Here is a 20,659-nt window from a genome sequence, read left to right on the forward strand (position 1 = left end):
GTATATTACTTGCCTATGCTACTTACCATGGCTTTAAGCTTTACCAAATGGACGTGAAAAGTGCCTTCCTCAATGGACCAAATCAAGGAGGAGGTCTATGTTGAGCAACCTCCCAGCTTTGAAGATAGTGAGTAACCTAACCATGTGTATAAACTCTCTAAGGCGCTTTATGGGCTTAAGCAAGGCCTAAGAGCATGGTATGAATGCCTAAGAGATTTCCTTATCACTAATGGCTTCAAAGTCGAAAAGTCTGATCCTACGCTCTTTACTAAAACAATTGCAAATGATTTGTTTGTATGCCAAATTTATGTTGATGATATTATATTTGGGTCTACTAACAAATCTACATGTGAAGAGTTTAGTAGGATTATGATTCAAAAATTCGAGATGTCGATGATGGGGAGTTGAAGTATTTCCTAGGATTTCAAGTGAAGCAACTCCAAGAGGGCACCTTCATCAGCCAAACGAAGTACATTCAAGACATACTCACCAAGTTTGGAATGAAGGATGCCAAGCCCATCAAGACACCCATGGGAACCAATGGGCATCTCGACCTCGACACGGGCGGTAAATCCGTAGATCAAAAGGTATACCGGTCGATGATAGGATCTTTACTCTATTTATGTGCATCTCGATCGGATATTATGCTTTCTGTATGCATGTGTGCAAGATTTCAAGCCGATCCTAAGGAAGTTCACCTTAGGGCCGTGAAAAGAATCTTGAGATATTTAGTTTATACACATAAGTTTGGTCTTTGGTACCCCAAGGGATCCACTTTTGATTTAATAGGTTATTCAGATGCTGATTGGGCAGGGTGTAAAATTGATAGAAAGAGCACATCAGGAACTTGTCAGTTCTTGGGAAGAGCACTGGTGTCTTGGGCTTCAAAGAAACAAAATTCAGTAGCTCTTTCTACCGCCGAAGCCAAGTACATTGCCGCAGACCATTGTTGCGCGCAATTGCTTTGGATGAGGCAAACCCTTGGGGACTATGACTACAAATTAACCAAAGTCCCTATCCTATGTGATAATGAGAGTGCAATCCGCATGGCGGATAATCCCGTTGAGCACAGCTGCACTAAGCACAGCCATTCGGTATCACTTTTTGAGGGATCACCAACAAAGGGGGGATATCGAGATTGCTTATGTTAGCACCAAAGAACAATTAGCCGATAACTTTACCAAACCACTAGATGAGAAAACTTTTACCAAACTTAGGCATGAGCTAAACATTCTTGATTCTAGGAATTTTGATTGATATTTTGCACACATAGCTCATTTATGTACCTTTGATCATCTCTCTTTCATGTGATATGACTAATGTGGTTTTCAAGTGTATTTCATGCTAAGTCATAGATTGAAAGGGAAATGGAGTCTTCGGCGAAGACAAGGCTTCCACTCCACTCCATTGTATTATTTACCCTTCGTCGTCACTCCGCATCGCTCTTCACCTTGGTATAATCCTTCATTCATATATTGTTTGCCAAAGGGGGAGAGAATTTAATAAGGGCTCTAAAGACTCCGTTTTTGGCGATTAATGCCAAAGGGGGAGAGAGTATTAGCCCAAAGCAAAAGGACCGCACCACCATGCCAATTTCAAAACTTTTTGAAACAAGTCTAAGTTTTAAATGTTGTTTTCAATTGGTATCTTTGAAATTAGTATTCCTCTAAGAAATTCTATCTCAAACTATATCTATCTTAAGGAGTTTTTCAAAATTTGGTATCTAAAATATTTGACATTCTTTCAATTTAAAAAAAACTCTTGAACACTAAGAGGAAGAGTTTCATTAATGGGGAGTTTTGTTTAGTCAAAGGAAAAGCATTTGAAACAAGGGGGAGAAAATTTCAAATCTTAAAAATGCTTCTCGAAATCTTATTCTTATACCTTTGACTATTTGCAAAAAGACTTTGAAAAGAATTTCCAAAAGATTTGCAAAAGCAAAACAAGTGGTGCAAGCATGGTCCAAAATATTAAAAGAAAGAAAGCAATCCATGCATATCTTATGAAAATGTAAATTGGTTTAATTCCAAGCAACCTTTGCACTTACCTTATGCAAACTAGTTCAATTCTGCACTTATATATTTACTTTGGTTTGTGTTGGCATCAATCACCAAAAGGGGGAGATTGAAAGGGAAATAGGGTCAAACCTTTTCCTAAATGATTTTGGTGGTTGAATTGCCCAACACAAATAATTGAACTAACTAGTTTGCTCTAGATTAAAAGTTCTACAGGTGCCAAAGGTTCAACACAAACCAATCAAAGGTCCAAGATTGGGTTCAAAAGAAAGGAGCAAAAGAAAACCGACGGCTACCCTGGTCTGGCGCACCGGACTGTCTGGTGTGCCACCGGACAGTGTCCGGTGCACCAGGGTGGATCATCTCCAACTCGCTACCTTCGGGTTTCTGGAAATGTCACTCTGTTATAATTCACCGGACTGTCCGGTGTAGCACCGGACTGTCTGGTGTGCCAGCGGTGCAACGTCTACAGCGCAACGGTCGACTCCAACGGAAACCTGTAAAAGCGCTACAGTGCGCGGATAGTGCGCGCAGAGTCAGAGCATGTGCCAGAAGGCGCACCGAACAGTGAACAGTACTTGTCCGGTGCACCACCGGACTGTCCGATGGCCCCACCTGTCAGAGCTCCAACGGTCGAACCCTAACGGTTGGGTGACGTGGCTGGCGCACCGGACAGTGTCCGGTGGCACACCGTACTGTCCGGTGCGCCCATCGACAGACAGCCTCCCCAATGGCCACTTTGGTGGTTGGGGCTATAAATACCCCCCAACCACCACACTTCAATGTATCAAAGTTTTCAGACTTCATATTCAATACAAGAGCTAGTGCAATCCATACAAGACACAAATTCAATAGAATCAAAGCCTCTCCAAGTCCCATTTCCACTCCAAGCAATAGTGACTAGAGAGAGAGTTTTTGCTCGTGTTCTTTGAGCTCTTGTTCTTGGATCGCTTTTCTTCTTCCCCATTTCTTGTTCTCAACAACATTGTAATCAAAGCAAGAGACACCAATTGTGTGGTGGTCCTTGTGGGGACTAAGTGTCCCAATTGATTGAGGAGAAAAGCTCACTCGGTCTAGGTGACCGTTTGAGAGATGGAAAGGGTTGAAAGAGACCCGGTCTTTGTGACCACCTCAACGGGGAGTAGGTTTGCAAGAACCAAACCTCGGTAAAACAAATCACCGTGTCACACTCTTCATTTGCTTGTGATTTGTTTTCGCTCTCTCTTTCGGACTCGCTTTTATTTCTAACGCTAACCCGGCTTGTAGATTGTGCTTAAAGTTTATAAATTTCAGATTTGCCTATTCACTCCCCCCCTCTAGGCGACTTTTAGAGATTACACACATAATAGACCTGGAAATGAAGTTAGTCTCAAAGATTCAAATTATAGACCATTCTCCACCTAAATGTGTGCATACAAGTGATGAATACTTGTTTAGCTTATGCACTTGGACTTATGAGGCCAGGAGATCATATTATATCCATTTGCATTGTCTCAGTGGTTATTTAACCTTGTGTTGAACCTTTGTTCATTGTCATTATACACTATTCAAGTATGTTCATCGTACTAAATTTCCTGTTCAACACTTAGCAAACTTGTTAGTCTTTTAAATATATTGTCATCCAAATCACCAAAACTCACAAAAGGGATGAATGCACTTTCAGCGACGAAGATGATCTGGGTTCGAAGGGAGGCGGGACAGAGAAGTGCGTAGGACAGCGGGTTGATTCGTAGAATTTCAGGGGGTATTTATAAAAGTAATCCATATTATTGGCATATTTGGTTATATCAACAACTATCCAAATTACTGCTATTGTTTATCTGAACATTTGAGTAATCTAAAATGACGAATACATTCGTAGCAAATACATGTTAGCAACATGAAATATTTTGTGGTTCACATTTGGAGCAGGAGATAACCTCAACCAAAATGCCATGTGTTTCTATTTTCTAACTAGCAGGAGCTTTGTACATCACAAAAAATATTGCATAAATGGATTTCTATTAAGATGATAAAGAGTATCATTAAGTCTATGCAACAAATAACATCATGTGTTAAATTCACCACTTATTGTAACTTTTTTGTCGAATAAGTAATTGAGAATAGCATCAAGCCACAGACAATTGTAGTAAAAAATGGCGTTCCTTCCAAAAATTGAAGCAAGAAAAACAGAGGGGAAAAACAAAAAAATATTTGGATAGCAATAAACAAAAATATCTATCCACAGGTAGCTTCACCAGATCGATGTACAACCACAATTAGCAAGGTGCTAGAACCAATTTCATGTCAAAATAGAAGGTGCCACAATCACGTTTAGGTTAGTTAGAGACTCACTAGATGGTATGTTGTGAGGCGGAGTGGCTCAAGACGGTATGTTGTGAGGCGCAGAGTCTCAAGAACAGGATGTTGGAAGTGATGCTTCTCCAGCTCGTGGCTACCGTGGGACGAGGTGCATAAGGCTGGCAGGACGACGGTTGGGAACACAGGCGAGCAAGGATGGCAGGCGCGATAAGGTTAGCGCATGTGTCGAACGTGGGCTGACGAGGGTGGAAGGCGCGATAAGGTTGTTGGGTGAGCGCAAAATGCGTAGATAACAGGCAGGCGAGGATGGCGGTCACGACATGCACGGACGCGGTTGGAGTAGACACGGCAAGATGGAGCATGGCGTGGATTTCGAGAGGCCGCGATTGGAGCACCCACGGGCGAGGATGGCGGCCTTGCTTGGAGGGCCCGTGGTTACGGTTGGGCTCATGGCGAGAGAGGGGTTGCAAGATTTTCAGGGTGCTCGGGCTGGTTGCAAGCTCCACATCAATGGAGGCATGGCGGAGGCGGCATGGAGAGGGAGGGAGGTCGCGGGGAGGCGACAGGCGTAGCACCCAAGTGGGGAGGGAGGTTGAGGACAAAGATAGAGAGGCAGGACAGATAAGTGCGTAGAACAGCGGGTTAATTCGTAGAATTTTAGAGGGGTATTTGTAAAAAAGTCGTAAACTTAGTGCTTTAATATAGTAGAGATCTCTCAATAATTTGCATAATGTTTCGTGCGCATTTATTGATAGAGAGATGATAAAAAAATCACGTTCAAAGGGAGTTTCATGCAATAAAACTCTTCTGCACCGTTATACAGTATGTTAAAAATTGGGACATAAAACCCCCACCACCACTTGAGGCTAACCTTAAAAATGACATGAATCCAATACTTTAAACAAACAGTGGTTCCTCATATGAACATTATCCTTTTTAACTGACAGTGCAAGCCTAAACAACCGCATCCTCTAAATACCGTTTTGATAGCTTTGGCTTTCCCTGACCTTTGAATGTTGAAACCACAGCTTGCTAAATTGAAAATTATATATAAAAAAACATTCTATCGTATTCGAACATCTCACGCTGAAAATGCTCATACTCAGCACAACGTGCGCCACTAGCAAAATAATGGGCAACATCAATCAATTAGTCATCTAACCGGGATAACTCTAAGCAAATGAACAAATTGGATCATACTCAAGATATCAACCAAACAGTTTTGGGGAATAGCAACAAGCCTGGTTGCCGCCGCATCCTCGGTGTCTAGATCACAGGAACCATTCTGGTTTGTGCCCCAATACAACCAGCCAACTTGGTTCATTCATCATGTCCTAAGCAATCTATGCAACACAATTACAGGCCTCAAAAAGCGGCATTCTCCCTTGTGTCGACCAGCTTCAGCCACGACCACGGCCCCCACCTGCACTAACAAGTAACGCGTCCCACAGATTGGTGGTATCCCTTGAAACTATGGGGTGGGACTGTAAATATATGTAAGTGGTTACGAAGTGTGTACCTTTGTTACCACCTTTGGCACCAACTCCACCCCTTCCACGGCCACCACTGCCTCTACCTCCATCATCTTGGCCACGTCCAATGCCTCTGCCTCCAGGTTTAGCACCGACGTCCCCCCTTCCTCTTCCACGGCCAACACCTGGTGGCTTCCTATCTGTTTATGGCAGTATAAAAAGTTAATCCTGACTAGGTAACCAATTAATATGCAACGAATGACTCAAATTCTACATGAACAGATGCTGCAATATTTATCAATTCAATAATAGAATAGAACATTAGGGTGCGTTTGGTTGAATGTACAAAGAGGGATGGAATGAGGCAGCCATGTTTTCTATAGTGTTTGGTTGAAAGTCAAGCAGGGGCGAGGTGAACACCGGAGTGATTTTTGGGGGCGGGGTGATCCCAAAAAATTGAGGGGACGGTGGCACCCCTGACTCATCCTACTTTGACCCTAAACCAAACACACCCTACATGACTGATACCAAGTAGACTATCTTTTGCCTACACGAAACAAAAGAATGGAAAACAGGCACAGTCGTCCATACCAACACACTGCAAACTGTGAAAAACATGGTAGTGATTCAGACATTGTTCTTACCATGAACTAGTTAGGGCAGTTTTTTTGTTATATAAACATGTGCCAGTGCTTAATTTCGAAACTGAAATCAATATTAGTATATACAAAATCAGAAAGTTGTGGATGCAAAAGAGTAGTGGAAGTGTGGTACTACTACCACACAAATTGAACCAAGTGAAGTTTAAGCAACGGCCAACAAGACATCTTATTTACTAATACTCCCTCAGTCCCAAAAATAATGCAATTCTAGGTTTAGCACAAGTGAAACTTTCTTAAGTTTAAAATTTATAGAAAATAATATCAAAAATATATTTTTCGAATAGGTTTACTTTAGAAAAAAATCCATATTCAATATAATGATACTTATTCGGCATCATAATTATTAGTATTTTCATATAAATGTAGTCAAAATTGAATATATTTGACTCCTCGGGAAATGATAATCACATTCTTTTTGGGACAGGAGTACAATTAAGAACATCAGCATTGGCTGGCTGCATGAAAATGATACAGACAGTCATCCAACATTTTAAACACTATACTCTGCATTCACATTCTTTGATTGGCGACATAAGTAAAAAAATGCCTATTAGAGACTAGATATGATCAAACCTGACTAATATTACGATATGGGGTAATACTTATGGAAGTATTGTTTCAATTCATATATTATGTGGTTAACGAACAGAGCAAACATGTAATTAAGCTGCCAAAGTAATGTTGACCACTCCATACCTGATCGGCTTTTAGAAGTTTCCTCCTGAACCTTGTCAATCACCTGAAGAAGGAAATGAACCATTCAAATAAGACTACATACTGTATGACAGAATAATGCTAATTTATATTAGTATACAGAAAGTAATCAAATGACAGAATACAAACAAGAATGGCGTGTGAAGAAAAGGATGTAAATAAATTTAGGGAAAAAATCTTAGCACACTGCAAAAGAACTGATGGCTGCTGAGCACATTAATTACAGCTGAAGTTTGAACTACAATCAACAATGACAGTTTGGTAGACTGAAGAAGTTCCTAAGAAAATCTAGCAAGGGACCAAATAAGGAAGACTGAGCAAGTGAGCATAACATGGGAGCATAAACAATTTATCTTATGAAAACCCAAAATCATATCCTGTACGCGTTAATTACTGTCTGAGTTTTATCAATGAACAACACATTCCAACAACATCATTCTGAGCACCAGACACCGAGAAGGCAGTGTGACATATTTCGTGCTTCACACCTCAGATATTGGCCATTGAGTACTTCAGAACTAACTATTCAAGACATGTGCTAAATAGAATGCTACACTTTATTGTTCGTGTCCATATAAGAAATTTTAAAGTGCCTTTTACAAGTCTTGTCACCAACTCACCGTTGTAACACTAAACTACAAGTAATGTGTAACATAACTACAATATCACTGATACAACTTAACTCCTAACAGAATCAGGTTTTTATGTGAAGCTCAGGGACAACACTCATGCTTTTGAGAAGTTCACTAGAAATTTGCATGCACTTGTGCTTAGTATGGCGCTTGTATTAGTGATTAGTCAGATATGTGGTTCCATATGATCAGATAATCTCAATTACTTATTCACATTACGCTTCACTGGAGGAAGGCAGTTTTGCATTGATAACAATCTAGTAAGGCTATCACAAGGCGAAGTTTACTTGGTGTTATACTCGGTGATGTTCTAAAAAATAATGCAACACTAGTGCACTAGTGACAAAACTAATTTCTTTGTGAAATACTCAGTTTCAATTTTGTGATAACAAAGCAAGGGCAAGATACGTAGCCCACAGGCACCCCCAAAAATTCCCTTGGTACAGCTATTAGGTTTCTCATGGTCTCCAATACTCCATGGTTCCAGTTTGACTTGACCCCTACATCATATTCTACAATAAAACAAAATCTGAAAAGGTTTTATCTATGGAAGTACAAAGTACTTGATGCATATAATTACTCTCAGGAATCATATGCTTGGAATATAAATACTTCTATAAATATTGTTGGCGAAATCAAAATGACTGTCAGAAACCAAAATGGTCTTATTTCGGCACAAGTACTTATCCAAAGAAATGAACAAGTAAAAATTAAAGGACAGCGCAATCTTTTCTTATTTATCTAAAGAAATGAGATGCAAATTTCTTTTATGATTTATGTACACAATGCTGGATGACTTGCTACTATATTTCATATAATCAATGGTCAATGCACCAGTTTGTCAAGATTACAGCATCTATCTTGAATAACCTCCACAACGACTACATAGATCAAGTAATTCATAAGGTCATGTCTTTAACAAATACAAAAGAGACCTCTTATGTTGAAAACTTAGTCTAAAAAAACAAATTATCAAGAAATACAAGAGCAGATACTGATAATCTCGAGCAATTAAAAGAAATGGTTATATAGTATACCATATTAATTTTTCAGTTTAGAATTAAATTCAAGCTAATGATCTTCACAGGGTTAAAAGTTAAAACAGCAGGCTGGCCACACAGTTCAAGCCCTCAGTGTTTAGCTGTGCTGGCTTTGTATACATTACGGAGTTGGTTCGAACTAGTAAACTGTCTTGGAAAATTGTTGCTTTATGGTAATAAAATTCAGGTTTCCCATCATGAAAGAAACTACAAAGAAATGATTCCATACTGAAATACATGTCATAATGACAAGGAAGAAATCAGGGAGAAGCACATAAATAACCAAGCAAAACTGAAATAGAGATTGGCTAGGCTCATTAACCAAGAAATCCATACCTCATCAGGAACTCGAAGATACTTAATGGTGTTCCCGCGAATGTAACACTCTGGCATCCTCCAAAACTTGTCACCGTCCTGCAATTCGAGCCATCATAAACCATAACTACAGGAAACTCACAAGCTAATAGAGCAGGATAACTGAGACCCCACATTGTTACTATTTGAATTTCAACCATGCTTGCTTCGGGTAAGAGATTCACCCAAAAATCAGACAGTGCACTTAACTAATCTTTTGCTAACTAGAGCCTTTCACAATGTGAATCAAGGGCACCAGATTTTTCACCTTTGAGGTGCAAATAACCTCCCTAAGATGGATGTTCATCCACGTGTCGCAATTGACCAGATGCCCGTTGTATGTCTCACCATTCTTCAGCTCCACGAGCTGAGATCACAATAGTTTCAATTCAACGGTCAGGACTAACAATAGATTGAACGGAGAATCAGACGCCAAAAACGACGACGAAAGAAGAAGGCCAACGGGACCTTACGTCCTTACCATGGGGTGCCCCTGGGCGGTCTTGAGGAGCGAGAGGGGAAGCTGCACAAGAACAAAATATTCGAATCAGACGCTACCACCAACCACATCTCAGTTTTGGGGATCGAGCTGTAAACGAATGGAAGGGGAAAATACACACCATATTGTACGGGATCCGGGGATCAAAAAGGCCGGATCGGAGGAGGGAGAAGGATGTATCGTTGGCGCACGGTCGGGCGGCGGCTGCGGGGGAGGAGATTCCAGGAGCAAAACCCTAGTTTTCTCTCGGCGAGAAGCGCGAGGAGTCTCGCGACGCCAAATCTAGAGAAAAAAGTACCGGGTACCATACGTCAGGCCCGGACCCGTTAAGGAGGTGTTTGGATGTATTTTACCAGTATTAAATATAGTTTAATAATAAATTTAGTTATACAACTAAAGGCTAAACGTCAAAACAAAAATTTAAGTCTAATTAACTTATTATTAACAAATATTTACGATAGCACTCTATGATCGAAACATTTACGATAGTAATGGTATGGATCCAAAGTGGTGATCTTTTAATGGTATGGATCCAAATTTCCCAGTTTAGGAATAATTGGATCTATACCATTAAAAGATCCAAACTTTAGATATATACCATGGACCCCACATGTCATTGACTCATTTGGACCCACATGTAAGTGAGATAGTAATGGTATGGATCCAAAGTGGTGATCTTTTAATGGTATGGATCCAAATTTCCTAGTTTAGGAATAATTGGATCTATACCATTAAAAGATCCAAACTTTAGATATATACCATGGACCCCACATGTCATTGACTCATTTGGACCCACATGTAAGTGAGATAGTAATGGTATGGATCCAAAGTGGTGATCTTTTAATGGTATGGATCCAAATTTCCCAGTTTAGGAATAATTGGATCTATACCATTAAAAGATCCAAACTTTAGATATATACCATAGACCCCACATGTCATTGACTCATTTGGACCCACATGTAAGTGAGATAGTAATGGTATGGATCCAAAGTGGTGATCTTTTAATGGTATGGATCCAAATTTCCCAGTTTAGGAATAATTGGATCTATACCATTAAAAGATCCAAACTTTAGATATATATCATGGACCCCACATGTCATTGACTCATTTGGACCCACATGTAAGTGAGATAGTAATGGTATGGATCCAAAGTGGTGATCTTTTAATGGTATGGATCCAAATTTCCCTTAAGTTTAATAAGTTCGCCTTGTTGTTTAGTTCTATCAAATATCCAACGTGGCAGGAACTAAAATTTAGCCTACAGTAACTAAACACGGCCAAAAGTAAAGTTTGAGGTGTTGAACCCACCGCCTCCTGCCACTCGACCTCCACTAGACCGTGCATATAATTGTGTAAAATATTATTTTTTACTGTATATTATATTATTTATAGAGTGAAATTTGAAATGTGTAATGGGATAAGAGATGAGGCGAGTAAGCCGCTGAAGACTATCTCAATACTTTCTAATCCCCCGCTACAAAACAAGCTCTAAAGGCTTTTATGAAGTCCCACACTAAATTGTTACATGTCATAGTTTAAAAGATTTAACAAAGAGAACATTTCTAGTGTAAAATAATTAAGATGTAAGCATACTAACATTAAGTCTTGTTTATCGGATACACCATCTACGACTGAGTGTAATCTAATTCTAACCTCTCAAACGAGTTGGTAACAACCTCATTCTTGTCGCATTCTAGTCGAAAGAGATTCTCCGATTAGTGATATGATTAAAATTTACTGTATACATATAGAGGAATCTTAGCCTATATAATACGAAAGTCAATTTTTTTTGATCCCATCCTTATCTAACGGGGGAAATTTCAATAAAGGGGGTATTTTTATAGGATCACAAATTTTGACCCACCCTAGTGCTTTAATATCTTTCTTTTTAGTGATTAATTCTAAATAAAGTGAAGTTTTAGGACCAAAAGCAATATCAACCCATATCAAATACCAAAACCACATAATATTCAAGGCCTCTTTGTTTCAACTTATAGATTATATAATCTGGATTATAATCTAGATCATATTATTCTATATTATAATATGTCTAGATTATAATCTACATATAACTTTTTGGTAGCCTAGATTATATAAATGTAAATTATTTACAAAGACAATAATATCTTTGTTTGCTTATTTGATATTTAGTAGAGTTATGACATTCTATCACTTGGAACATCAAGAGGCGGCGCGATGAACTATTAGCGGTGGTAAAAAAGATTGGCAACGGGAGGCACAATGGATAATTTGATCGTGTATTAGGTGAGGAAAGAATGATGGCATGAACTGTAATTTCTATTTACATAACCATGGGTAGTGGGTCTTTTGCCAAAAATAATCTTAAATAAGCTACTCTTGAGGAGATTATGAGATTATCATACTTTAGGCTTTAGATTATATAATCTGGACCCATAATTTAGGTTTTTGTTTACATGCTAGATTTTTTGCACTGGATTATATAATACAGAGAGATTATAATCCGAAACAAACATGACCTTAGCCTATATAATACAAAAGTCAATTTTTGTGATCCCATCCTCATCTAACGGGGGAAATTTCATTATAAGGGCTAGTTTGGGAACACTATTTTTCGAAGGGATTCCTATTTTCCCAAGGGAAAATAAAATAATTTCCCTGGGAAAATGAAAATCACTTGGGGAAATGAGGTTCCCAAACTTGCCCTAAAGGGGTATTTTTATAGGATCACAAATTTCGACCCACCCTAGTGCTTTAATGTTTTTCTTTTTAGCAATTGATTCCAAATAAAGTGAAGTTTTAGGATCAAAAACAATATCAACCCATATCAAATACCAAAACCACAAAATATTCAATTTTTATTTTTTTTATTGGTATCTGACGGGGATCATAATTAGGGGTACCCCCAAGACTCCTTATCTCAGCTGGTAACCCCCATCAGCACAAAGCTGCAAAAGCCTGATGGGTGCGATTAAGTCAAGGCTCGGTCCACTCAAGGGACACGATCTCGCCTCGCCCAAGCCCAGCCTCGGGCAAGGGCAGCCGACCTCGGAGGGTTTACGTCTCGCCCGAGGGCCCCCTCAAGCAACGGACACACCTTCGGCTCGCCCGAGGCCCAGTCTTCGCCAAGAAGCAACCTTGGCCAAATCGCCACGACGACCGGCCGTATCACAGGAGCATTTAATGCAAAGATGGCCTGACACCTTATCCTGACGCGCGCCCTTCAGTCGACTGAGCCGAAGTGACCGCAGTCACTTCGCCGCTCCACTGACCAGTCTGACAAGAAGACAGCGCCGCCCGCGTCGCTCCGACTGCTGTGCCACTCGACAGAGTGAGGCTGACAGCGACCAAGTCCGGCCTCGGGCGCCATAGGAAGCTCCGCCTCGCCCGACCCAGGGCTCGGACTCGGGCTCGGCCCCGGAAGATGACGAACTCCGCCTCGCCCGACCCAGGGCTCGGACTCGGGCTCGGCCCCGGAAGACGACGAACTCCGCCTCGCCCGACCCAGGGCTCGGACTCGGGCTCGGCCCCGGAAGACGACGAACTCCGCCTCGCCCGACCCCATGGCTCGGACTCGGCCTCGGCCTCAGCCGACGGTCTCCGTCTCGCCCGACCCAAGGGCTCGGACTCGACCTCGACCTCGGAAGACAGACTCAACCTCGACCTCGGAGGAGCCTCCGCCTCGCCCGACCCAGGGCTCGGACCGACCACGTCACAGGAGGGGCCATCATTACCCTACCCCTAGCTAGCCCTGGCTACGGGGAACAAGACCGACGTCCCATCTGGCTCGCCCCGGTAAACAAGTAATGATGGCGCCCCGCATGCTCCATGACGACGGCGGCTCTCAGCCCCCTTACGGAAGCAAGGAGACGTCAACAAGGACTCGACAGCCCCAACAGTTGTCCTTCCGCCAGGCTCCAGCGCTCCTCCGACGGCCACGACATCACACAAACAGGGTGCCAAAACCTCTCCGGCTGCCACGACGGCATGTACTTAGGGCACTAGCTCCTCTCTGCTAGATACGTTAGCACACTGCTACATCTCCCATTGTACACCTGAACCCTCTCCTTACGCCTATAAAAGGAAGGTCCAGGGCCCTCTTACAGGGGGTTGGCCGCGCGGGGAAGGACGGGACGGCGCGTGCGTAGGCCTCTCGCTCCCTCCCGCGCGGACGCTTGTAACCCCCTACTGCAAGCGCACCCGACCTGGGCGTGGGACAAACACGAAGGCCGCGGGTTTCCCCTTTTATGCCTGTCTCCCTCCGGCTTTTCCCCCCTTCGCGCTCCGTCTCGCGCCGACCCATCTGGGCTGGGGCACGCGGCGACAATTTACTCGTCGGTTCAGGGACCCCCCGGGGTCGAAACGCCGACAGTTGGCGCGCCAGGTAGGTGCCTGCTGCGTGTTGACGAACAGCTTCCCATCAAGCTCCAGATGGGCAGTCTCCAGCAACCTTTCCAGCCCGGGACGATGCTCCGTTTCGGGAGTCTTGAGTTCATGTCCCTCGACGGCAGCTACGACATGATACTCCTTCCCCCGCCGCGCGACAGCCACAATGGCGGCCGACAACCCGCCCGCTGGCGGTGGAATCGACAACGTCTTCCCCACGTGACGGAAGAACAGCATTCGGGTTTATCCCGTCGCCTCCCCCGCCGACGGAGGAGGAGGCGGGGCAACCAAGGCCAAGCAAGAGGTGGCACCTCGTCGGCTGTCGAGCGAGTCGACGGCGCCGGCGCCCCAACGGGGGACACGTCGGGCATCGACTTCGCGTCTGAGACGAAGACGAGCGCCGTCTCCCCGCAACACGCCAACTCCAAGCAGACGAACGACGCCAGCACGCTCGCAAAAGGACTTGCTGGGCGTCACCCTCGTACCTGAGACGACGGTGCAGTCTGCCCCTGACGTGACTTCGTCACCGCCCGTCGACCAAGAGGTACCGACCGATTCCCATCTCGTGCCTTTTGGATTCAGCCTCGACCCACCAAGCGACTTTGCTTCGGTGGACGCTTTCATAGAGGCGAGTCCAAACCCTCCGGGGTACGGTATGCGGTCACCCTGGGACCGGCTGACAGCCGTCTCGACCTACGGGCCCTCGGGTTCCGAGGAAGATGACGAGCCCGACTTTTGTTGGGATTTCTCCGGACTTGGTAACCCCAGTGCCATGCGGGACTTCATGACCGCATGCGACTACTGCCTCTCCGATTGTTCCGACGGTAGCCGCAGCTTCGGCGACGAGGATTGCGGCCCAAGTCGTGAATGTTTCCACGTCGATCTAGGGGGTCCCGGTGAAGGCAACCAGTATACCGGAGAACGGTGATCCCCCTAGGCCTGCGCCTCGCGTTGACATCCTACGGGAACTAGCTGTGGTCCCAGTCCCTGCGGGGGGTCAGGACTCACAGCTCGAGCAAATCCGCGAGATGCAGGCCAGGCTCGACGAGGGAGCAGGAACACTTGAGCCGTTCCGCCGGGACATCGGGCAGGAATGGGCAGGCCAACCTCCGGCCGGAGAAGCGCGTCATCTACCCCAGGGCATCCAACACCGCATCGCCGACGATGTCAGGGCAAGGCCGCCACCGGCTTCCAGTGGGGTCGGCCAGAACCTGGCTGCAGCGGCAATACTTCTCTGCGCGATGCCGGAGCCATCAACCACCGAGGGGCGGCGTATCCAGGGAGAGCTCAAGAATCTCCTGGAGGATGTCGCGGTCCGACGGGCCGAAAGCTCTGCCTCCCGAAGGCAGGGGTACCTCTCGGAGCATCGCGCCGTGACTTCCCGATTCATGCGGGAAGCCTCGGTCCACACCGGGCGCACGCGCAACACAGCGCCTGCGGCCCCGGGACGCCTCGGCAACGAGCACCATCACCGTAACCGTCGAGCCCACCTCGACGAGAAGGTGCGCCGAGGCTACCACCCCAGGCGTGGGGGACGCTACGACAGCGGGGAGGATCGGAGTCCCTCGCCCGAACCACCCGGTCTGCAGGCTTTCAGCCGGGCCATACGACGGGCGCCGTTCCCGACCCAGTTCCGAACCCCGACTACTATCACAAAGTACTCGGGGGAGACGAGGCCGGAACTGTGGCTCGCGGACTACCGGCTGGCCTGCCACCTGGGTGGAACGGACGATGACAACCTCATCATCCGCAACCTCCCCCTGTTCCTCTCCGACACCGCTCGAGCCTGGCTGGAGCATTTGCCTCCGGGGCAGATCTCCAACTGGGACGACCTGGTCCAAGCCTTCGCCGGCAACTTCCAGGGCACGTACGTACGCCCTGGGAACTCCTGGGATCTCCGAAGCTGCCGCCAGCAGCCGGGAGAGTCTCTCCGGGACTACATCCGGCGATTCTCGAAGCAGCGCACCGAGCTGCCCAACGTCACCGACTCGGATGTCATCGGCGCGTTCCTCGCTGGCACCACCTGCCGCGACCTGGTGAGCAAGCTGGGTTGCAAGACCCCCACCAGGGCGAGCGAGCTGATGGACATCGCCACCAAGTTCGCCTCTGGCCAGGAGGCGGTTGAGGCCATCTTCCGGAAGGACAAGCAGCCCCAGGGCCGCCCGCCGGAAGATGTCCCCGAGACGTCTACTCAGCGCGGCACCAAGAAGAAGGGCAAGAAGAAGTCGCAAGCGAAACGCGACGCCGCCGACGCGGACCTTGTCGTCGCCGCGGAGTACAAGAACCCTCGGAAACCTCCCGAAGGCGCCAATCTCTTCGACAAGATGCTCAAGCAGCCGTGCCCCTATCATCAGGGGCCCGTCAAGCACACCCTTGAGGAGTGCGCCATGCTTCGGCGCCACTTTCACAAGGCCGGGCCACCCGCGGAAGGTGGCAAGGCCCGCGACGATGATAAGGAGGATCGCAAGGCAGAAGAATTCCCCGAGGTTCACGACTGCTTCATGATCTACGGTGGGCAAGTGGCGAACGCCTCGGCTCGGCACCGCAAGCAAGAGCGTCGGGAGGTCTGCTCGGTAAAGGTGGCGGCACCAGTCTACCTAGACTGGTCCGACAAGCCCATCACCTTCGACCAGGGCGACCACCCCGACCGCGTGCCGAGCCCAGGGAAATACCCGCTCATTGTCGACCCCGTCATAAGCAACGTTAGGCTCACCAAGGTCCTCATGGACGGAGGCAATAGCCTCAACATCATCCACGCCGAGACCCTCGGGCTCCTGTGGATCGATATGTCCTCGGTCCGGGCAGGCGCTGCGCCTTTTCACGGGATCATCCCTGGGAAACGCGTCCAGCCCCTCGGACAACTCGATCTACATGTCTGCTTCGGGACTCCCTCCAACTTCCGAAGGGAAACCCTCACGTTCGAGGTGGTCGGGTTCCGGGGAACCTACCACGCAGTGTTGGGGAGGCCATGCTACGCCAAGTTCATGGCCGTCCCCAACTACACCTACCTCAAGCTCAAGATGCCGGGCCCCAACGGGGTCATCACTGTCGGCCCCACGTACCGACACGCGTACGAATGCAACGTGGAGTGCGTGGAGTACACCGAGGCCCTCGCCGAATCCGAGGCCCTCATCGTCGACCTGGAGAGCCTCTCTAAGGAGGCGCCAGACGTGAAGCGCCACGCCGGCAACTTCGAGCCAGCGGAGACGGTTAAATCCGTCCCTCTCGACCCCAGCAACGACGCCTCCAAGCAGATCTAGATCGGCTCCGAGCTTGATCCCAAATAGGAAGCAGTGCTCGTCGACTTTCTCCGCGCAAACGCCGACGTTTTCGCGTGGAGTCCCTCGGACATGCCCGGCATACTGAGGGATGTCGCCGAGCACTCGCTGGATATCCGAGCTGGGGCCCGACCCGTGAAGCAGCCTCTGCGCCGATTCGACGAGGAAAAGCGCAGAGCCATAGGCGAGGAGATCCACAAGCTAATGGCGGCAGGGTTCATCAAAGAGGTATTCCATCCCGAATGGCTTGCCAACCCTGTGCTTGTGAGAAAGAAGGGAGGGAAATGGCGGATGTGTGTAGACTACACTGGTCTAAACAAAGCATGTCCAAAAGTTCCCTACCCTCTGCCTCGCATCGATCAAATCGTGGATTCCACTGCCGGGTGCGAAACCCTGTCTTTCCTCGATGCCTACTCAGGGTATCACCAAATCAGGATGAAAGAGTACGACCAGCTCGCGACTTCTTTCATCACACCTTTCGGCATGTACTGCTATGTTACCATGCCGTTTGGTTTGAGGAATGCGGGTGCGACATACCAAAGGTGCATGAACCATGTGTTCGGCGAACACATTGGTCGAACGGTCAAGGCCTACGTCGATGACATCGTAGTCAAGACGAGGAAAGCCTCCGACCTCCTTTCCGACCTTGAAACGACATTCCGGTGTCTCAAGGCGAAAGACGTAAAGCTCAATCCCGAGAAGTGCGTTTTCGGGGTCCCCCGAGGCATGCTCTTGGGGTTCATCGTCTCCGAGCGGGGCATCGAGGCCAACCCGGAGAAAATCGCGGCCATCACCAACATGGGGCCCATCAAGGACTTGAAAGGCGTACAGAGGGTCACGGGATGCCTTGCGGCTCTGAGCCGTTTCATCTCGCGCCTCGGCGAAAGAGGCCTGCCTCTGTACCGCCTCTTAAGAAAGGCCGAGTGCTTCACTTGGACCCCTGAGGCCGAGGAAGCCCTCGGGAACCTGAAGGCGCTCCTCACGAACGCGCCCATCTTGGTACCCCCCACGGCCGGAGAAGCCTTCTTGATCTACGTCGCCGCTACCACTCAGGTGGTCAGCGCCGCGATCGTGGTTGAGAGACGATAAGAAGGGCATGCATTGCCCATCCAGAGACCAGTCTACTTCATCAGTGAGGTACTGTCCGAAACCAAGATCCGCTACCCACAAATTCAGAAGCTGTTGTACGCGGTGATCCTGACACGGCAGAAGTTGCGACACTACTTCGAGTCTCATCCGGTGACTGTGGTGTCATCCTTCCCCCTGGGGGAGATCATCCAGTGCCGAGAGGCCTCGGGTAGGATTGCAAAGTGGGCGGTGGAAATCATGGGCAAGACAATCTCGTTCGCCCCTCGGAAGGTCATCAAGTCCCAAGTCTTGGCGGACTTTGTGGCTGAATGGGTCGATACCCAGCTCCCAACAGCTCTGATCCAACCGAAACTCTGGACCATGTTTTTCGACGGGTCGCTGATGAAGACAGGGGCAGGCGCGGGCCTGCTCTTCATCTCGCCCCTCGGGAAGCACCTACGCTACGTGCTACGTCTCCATTTCCCGGCGTCCAACAATGTGGCCGAGTACGAGGCTCTGGTCAACGGGTTGCGCATCGCCATCGAGCTAGGGGTCCGACGCATCGACGCTCGCGGTCACTCGCAGCTCGTCATCGACCAAGTCATGAAGAACTCCCACTGCCGCGACCCGAAGATGGAAGCCTACTGCGATAAGGTTCGGCGCCTGGAAGACAAGTTCTACGGGCTCGAGCTCAACCACATCGCCCGACAACACAACGAGACTGTGGACGAGCTGGCTAAGATAGCCTCGAGGCGGACAACAGTTCCCCCGGACGTCTTCTCCTGAGACCTGCATCAACCCTCCGTCAAGACCGACGACGCGCCCGAGCCCGAGAAGGCCTCGGCTCAGCCCGAGGCACCCTCGGCCCAGCCCGGGGCACCCTCGGCCCAGCCCAAGGCACCCTCGACCCCCGAGGGTGAGGCACTGCGCGTCGAGGAGGAGCGGAGCGGGGTCACGCCTAATCGAAACTGGCAGACCCCGTACCTGCAATATCTCCACCGAGGAGAGCTACCCCTTGACCAAGCCGAAGCCTGGCGGTTAGCGCGGCGCGCCAAGTCGTTCGTCTTGCTGGGGGACAGGAAGGAGCTCTACCACCGCAGCCCCTCAGGCATCCTCCAGCGATGCATATCCATCGCCGAAGGCCAGGAGCTCTTACAAGAAATACACTCGGGGGCTTGCGGTCATCACGCAGCGCCTCGAGCCCTTGTTGGAAACGCCTTCTGACAAGGTTTCTACTGGCCGACCGCGGTGGCCGACGCCACTAGAATTGTCCGCACCTGTCAAGGGTGTCAATTCTATGCGAGGCAGACACACTTGCCCGCTCAGGCCCTGCAGACGATACCCATCACCTAGCCGTTTGCTGTGTGGGGGCTGGACCTCGTCGGCCCTTTGCAGAAGGCACCCGAGGGCTACACGCACCTGCTGGTCGCCATCGATAAATTCTCCAAGTGGATCGAGGTCCGACCCCTAAACAACATCAGGTCCGAACAGGCGATGGCGTTCTTCACCAACATCATCCATCGCTTTGGGGTCCCGAACTCCATCATCACCGACAATGGCACCCAGTTCACAAGCAGAAAGTTCCTGGACTTCTGCGAGGATCACCACATCCGGGTGGACTGGGCAGCCGTGGCTCACCCCATGACGAATGGGCAAGTAGAGCGTGCCAACGACATGATTTTGCAAGGACTCAAGCCACGGATCTACAACGACCTCAACAAGTTCGGCAAGCGATGGATGAAGGAGCTCCCCTCGGTGGTCTGGAGTCTGAGGACGACGCCGAGCCGAGCCACGGGCTTCACACCGTTCTTTCTAGTCTATGGGGCCGAGGCCATCTTGCCCACAGACTTAGAATACGGTTCCCCGAGGACGAGGGCCTACGACAACCAAAGCAATCGAGCTAACCGAGAAGACTCACTGGACCAGCTGGAAGAGGCTCGGGACATGGCCTTACTACACTCGGCGCGGTATCATCAGTCCCTGCGACGCTACCACGCCCGAGGGGTTCGGTCCCGAGACCTCCAGGTGGGTGACTTGGTGCTTCGGCTGCGACGAGACACCCGAGGGCGGCACAAGCTCACGCCTCCCTGGGAAGGGCCGTTCGTCATCGCCAAAGTTCTGAAGCCCGGGACGTACAAGCTGGCCAACAGTCAAGGCGAGGTCTACAACAACGCTTGGAACATCCGACAGCTACGTCGCTTCTACCCTTAAAGATGCTTTCAAGTCGTTCGTACACCTCATTCACACACAAAGTCTAAC

The 20,659-nt window shown here is 48.0% G+C and overlaps 1 protein-coding gene across 1 annotated transcript; it reads right to left on the reverse strand.

Annotated features, from left to right (window-relative positions):
* Positions 1–5,416: 5,416 nt before the first annotated feature.
* LOC100285873 (U6 snRNA-associated Sm-like protein LSm4) lies at positions 5,417–9,992 on the reverse strand. The gene is made up of 7 exons (NM_001158763.2): positions 9,811–9,992; positions 9,672–9,713; positions 9,459–9,557; positions 9,173–9,250; positions 7,147–7,189; positions 5,836–5,988; positions 5,417–5,739 (listed from the first exon to the last, which is right to left on the reverse strand). The coding sequence occupies exons 1-7, from the start codon at positions 9,811–9,813 to the stop codon at positions 5,717–5,719; spliced, it is 441 nt and encodes a 146-aa protein (NP_001152235.2). The 5' UTR covers positions 9,814–9,992; the 3' UTR covers positions 5,417–5,716.
* Between the last annotated feature and the right edge of the window lie 10,667 nt (positions 9,993–20,659).

Source organism: Zea mays, chromosome 3, assembly GCF_902167145.1.
Source record: "Zea mays cultivar B73 chromosome 3, Zm-B73-REFERENCE-NAM-5.0, whole genome shotgun sequence".
NCBI lineage: Eukaryota > Viridiplantae > Streptophyta > Magnoliopsida > Poales > Poaceae > Zea > Zea mays.

Bases quoted from the DNA above. Each gene is read 5' to 3' on its own strand.
- LOC100285873 (NM_001158763.2), bottom strand. The intron at 5,989-7,146 runs GTATGGAGTGGT...TGCCATAAACAG, and splicing joins AACTTCTAAAAGCCGATCAG to ATAGGAAGCCACCAGGTGTT. The intron at 5,740-5,835 runs GTACACACTTCG...TTGTTAGTGCAG, and splicing joins TGCCAAAGGTGGTAACAAAG to GTGGGGGCCGTGGTCGTGGC.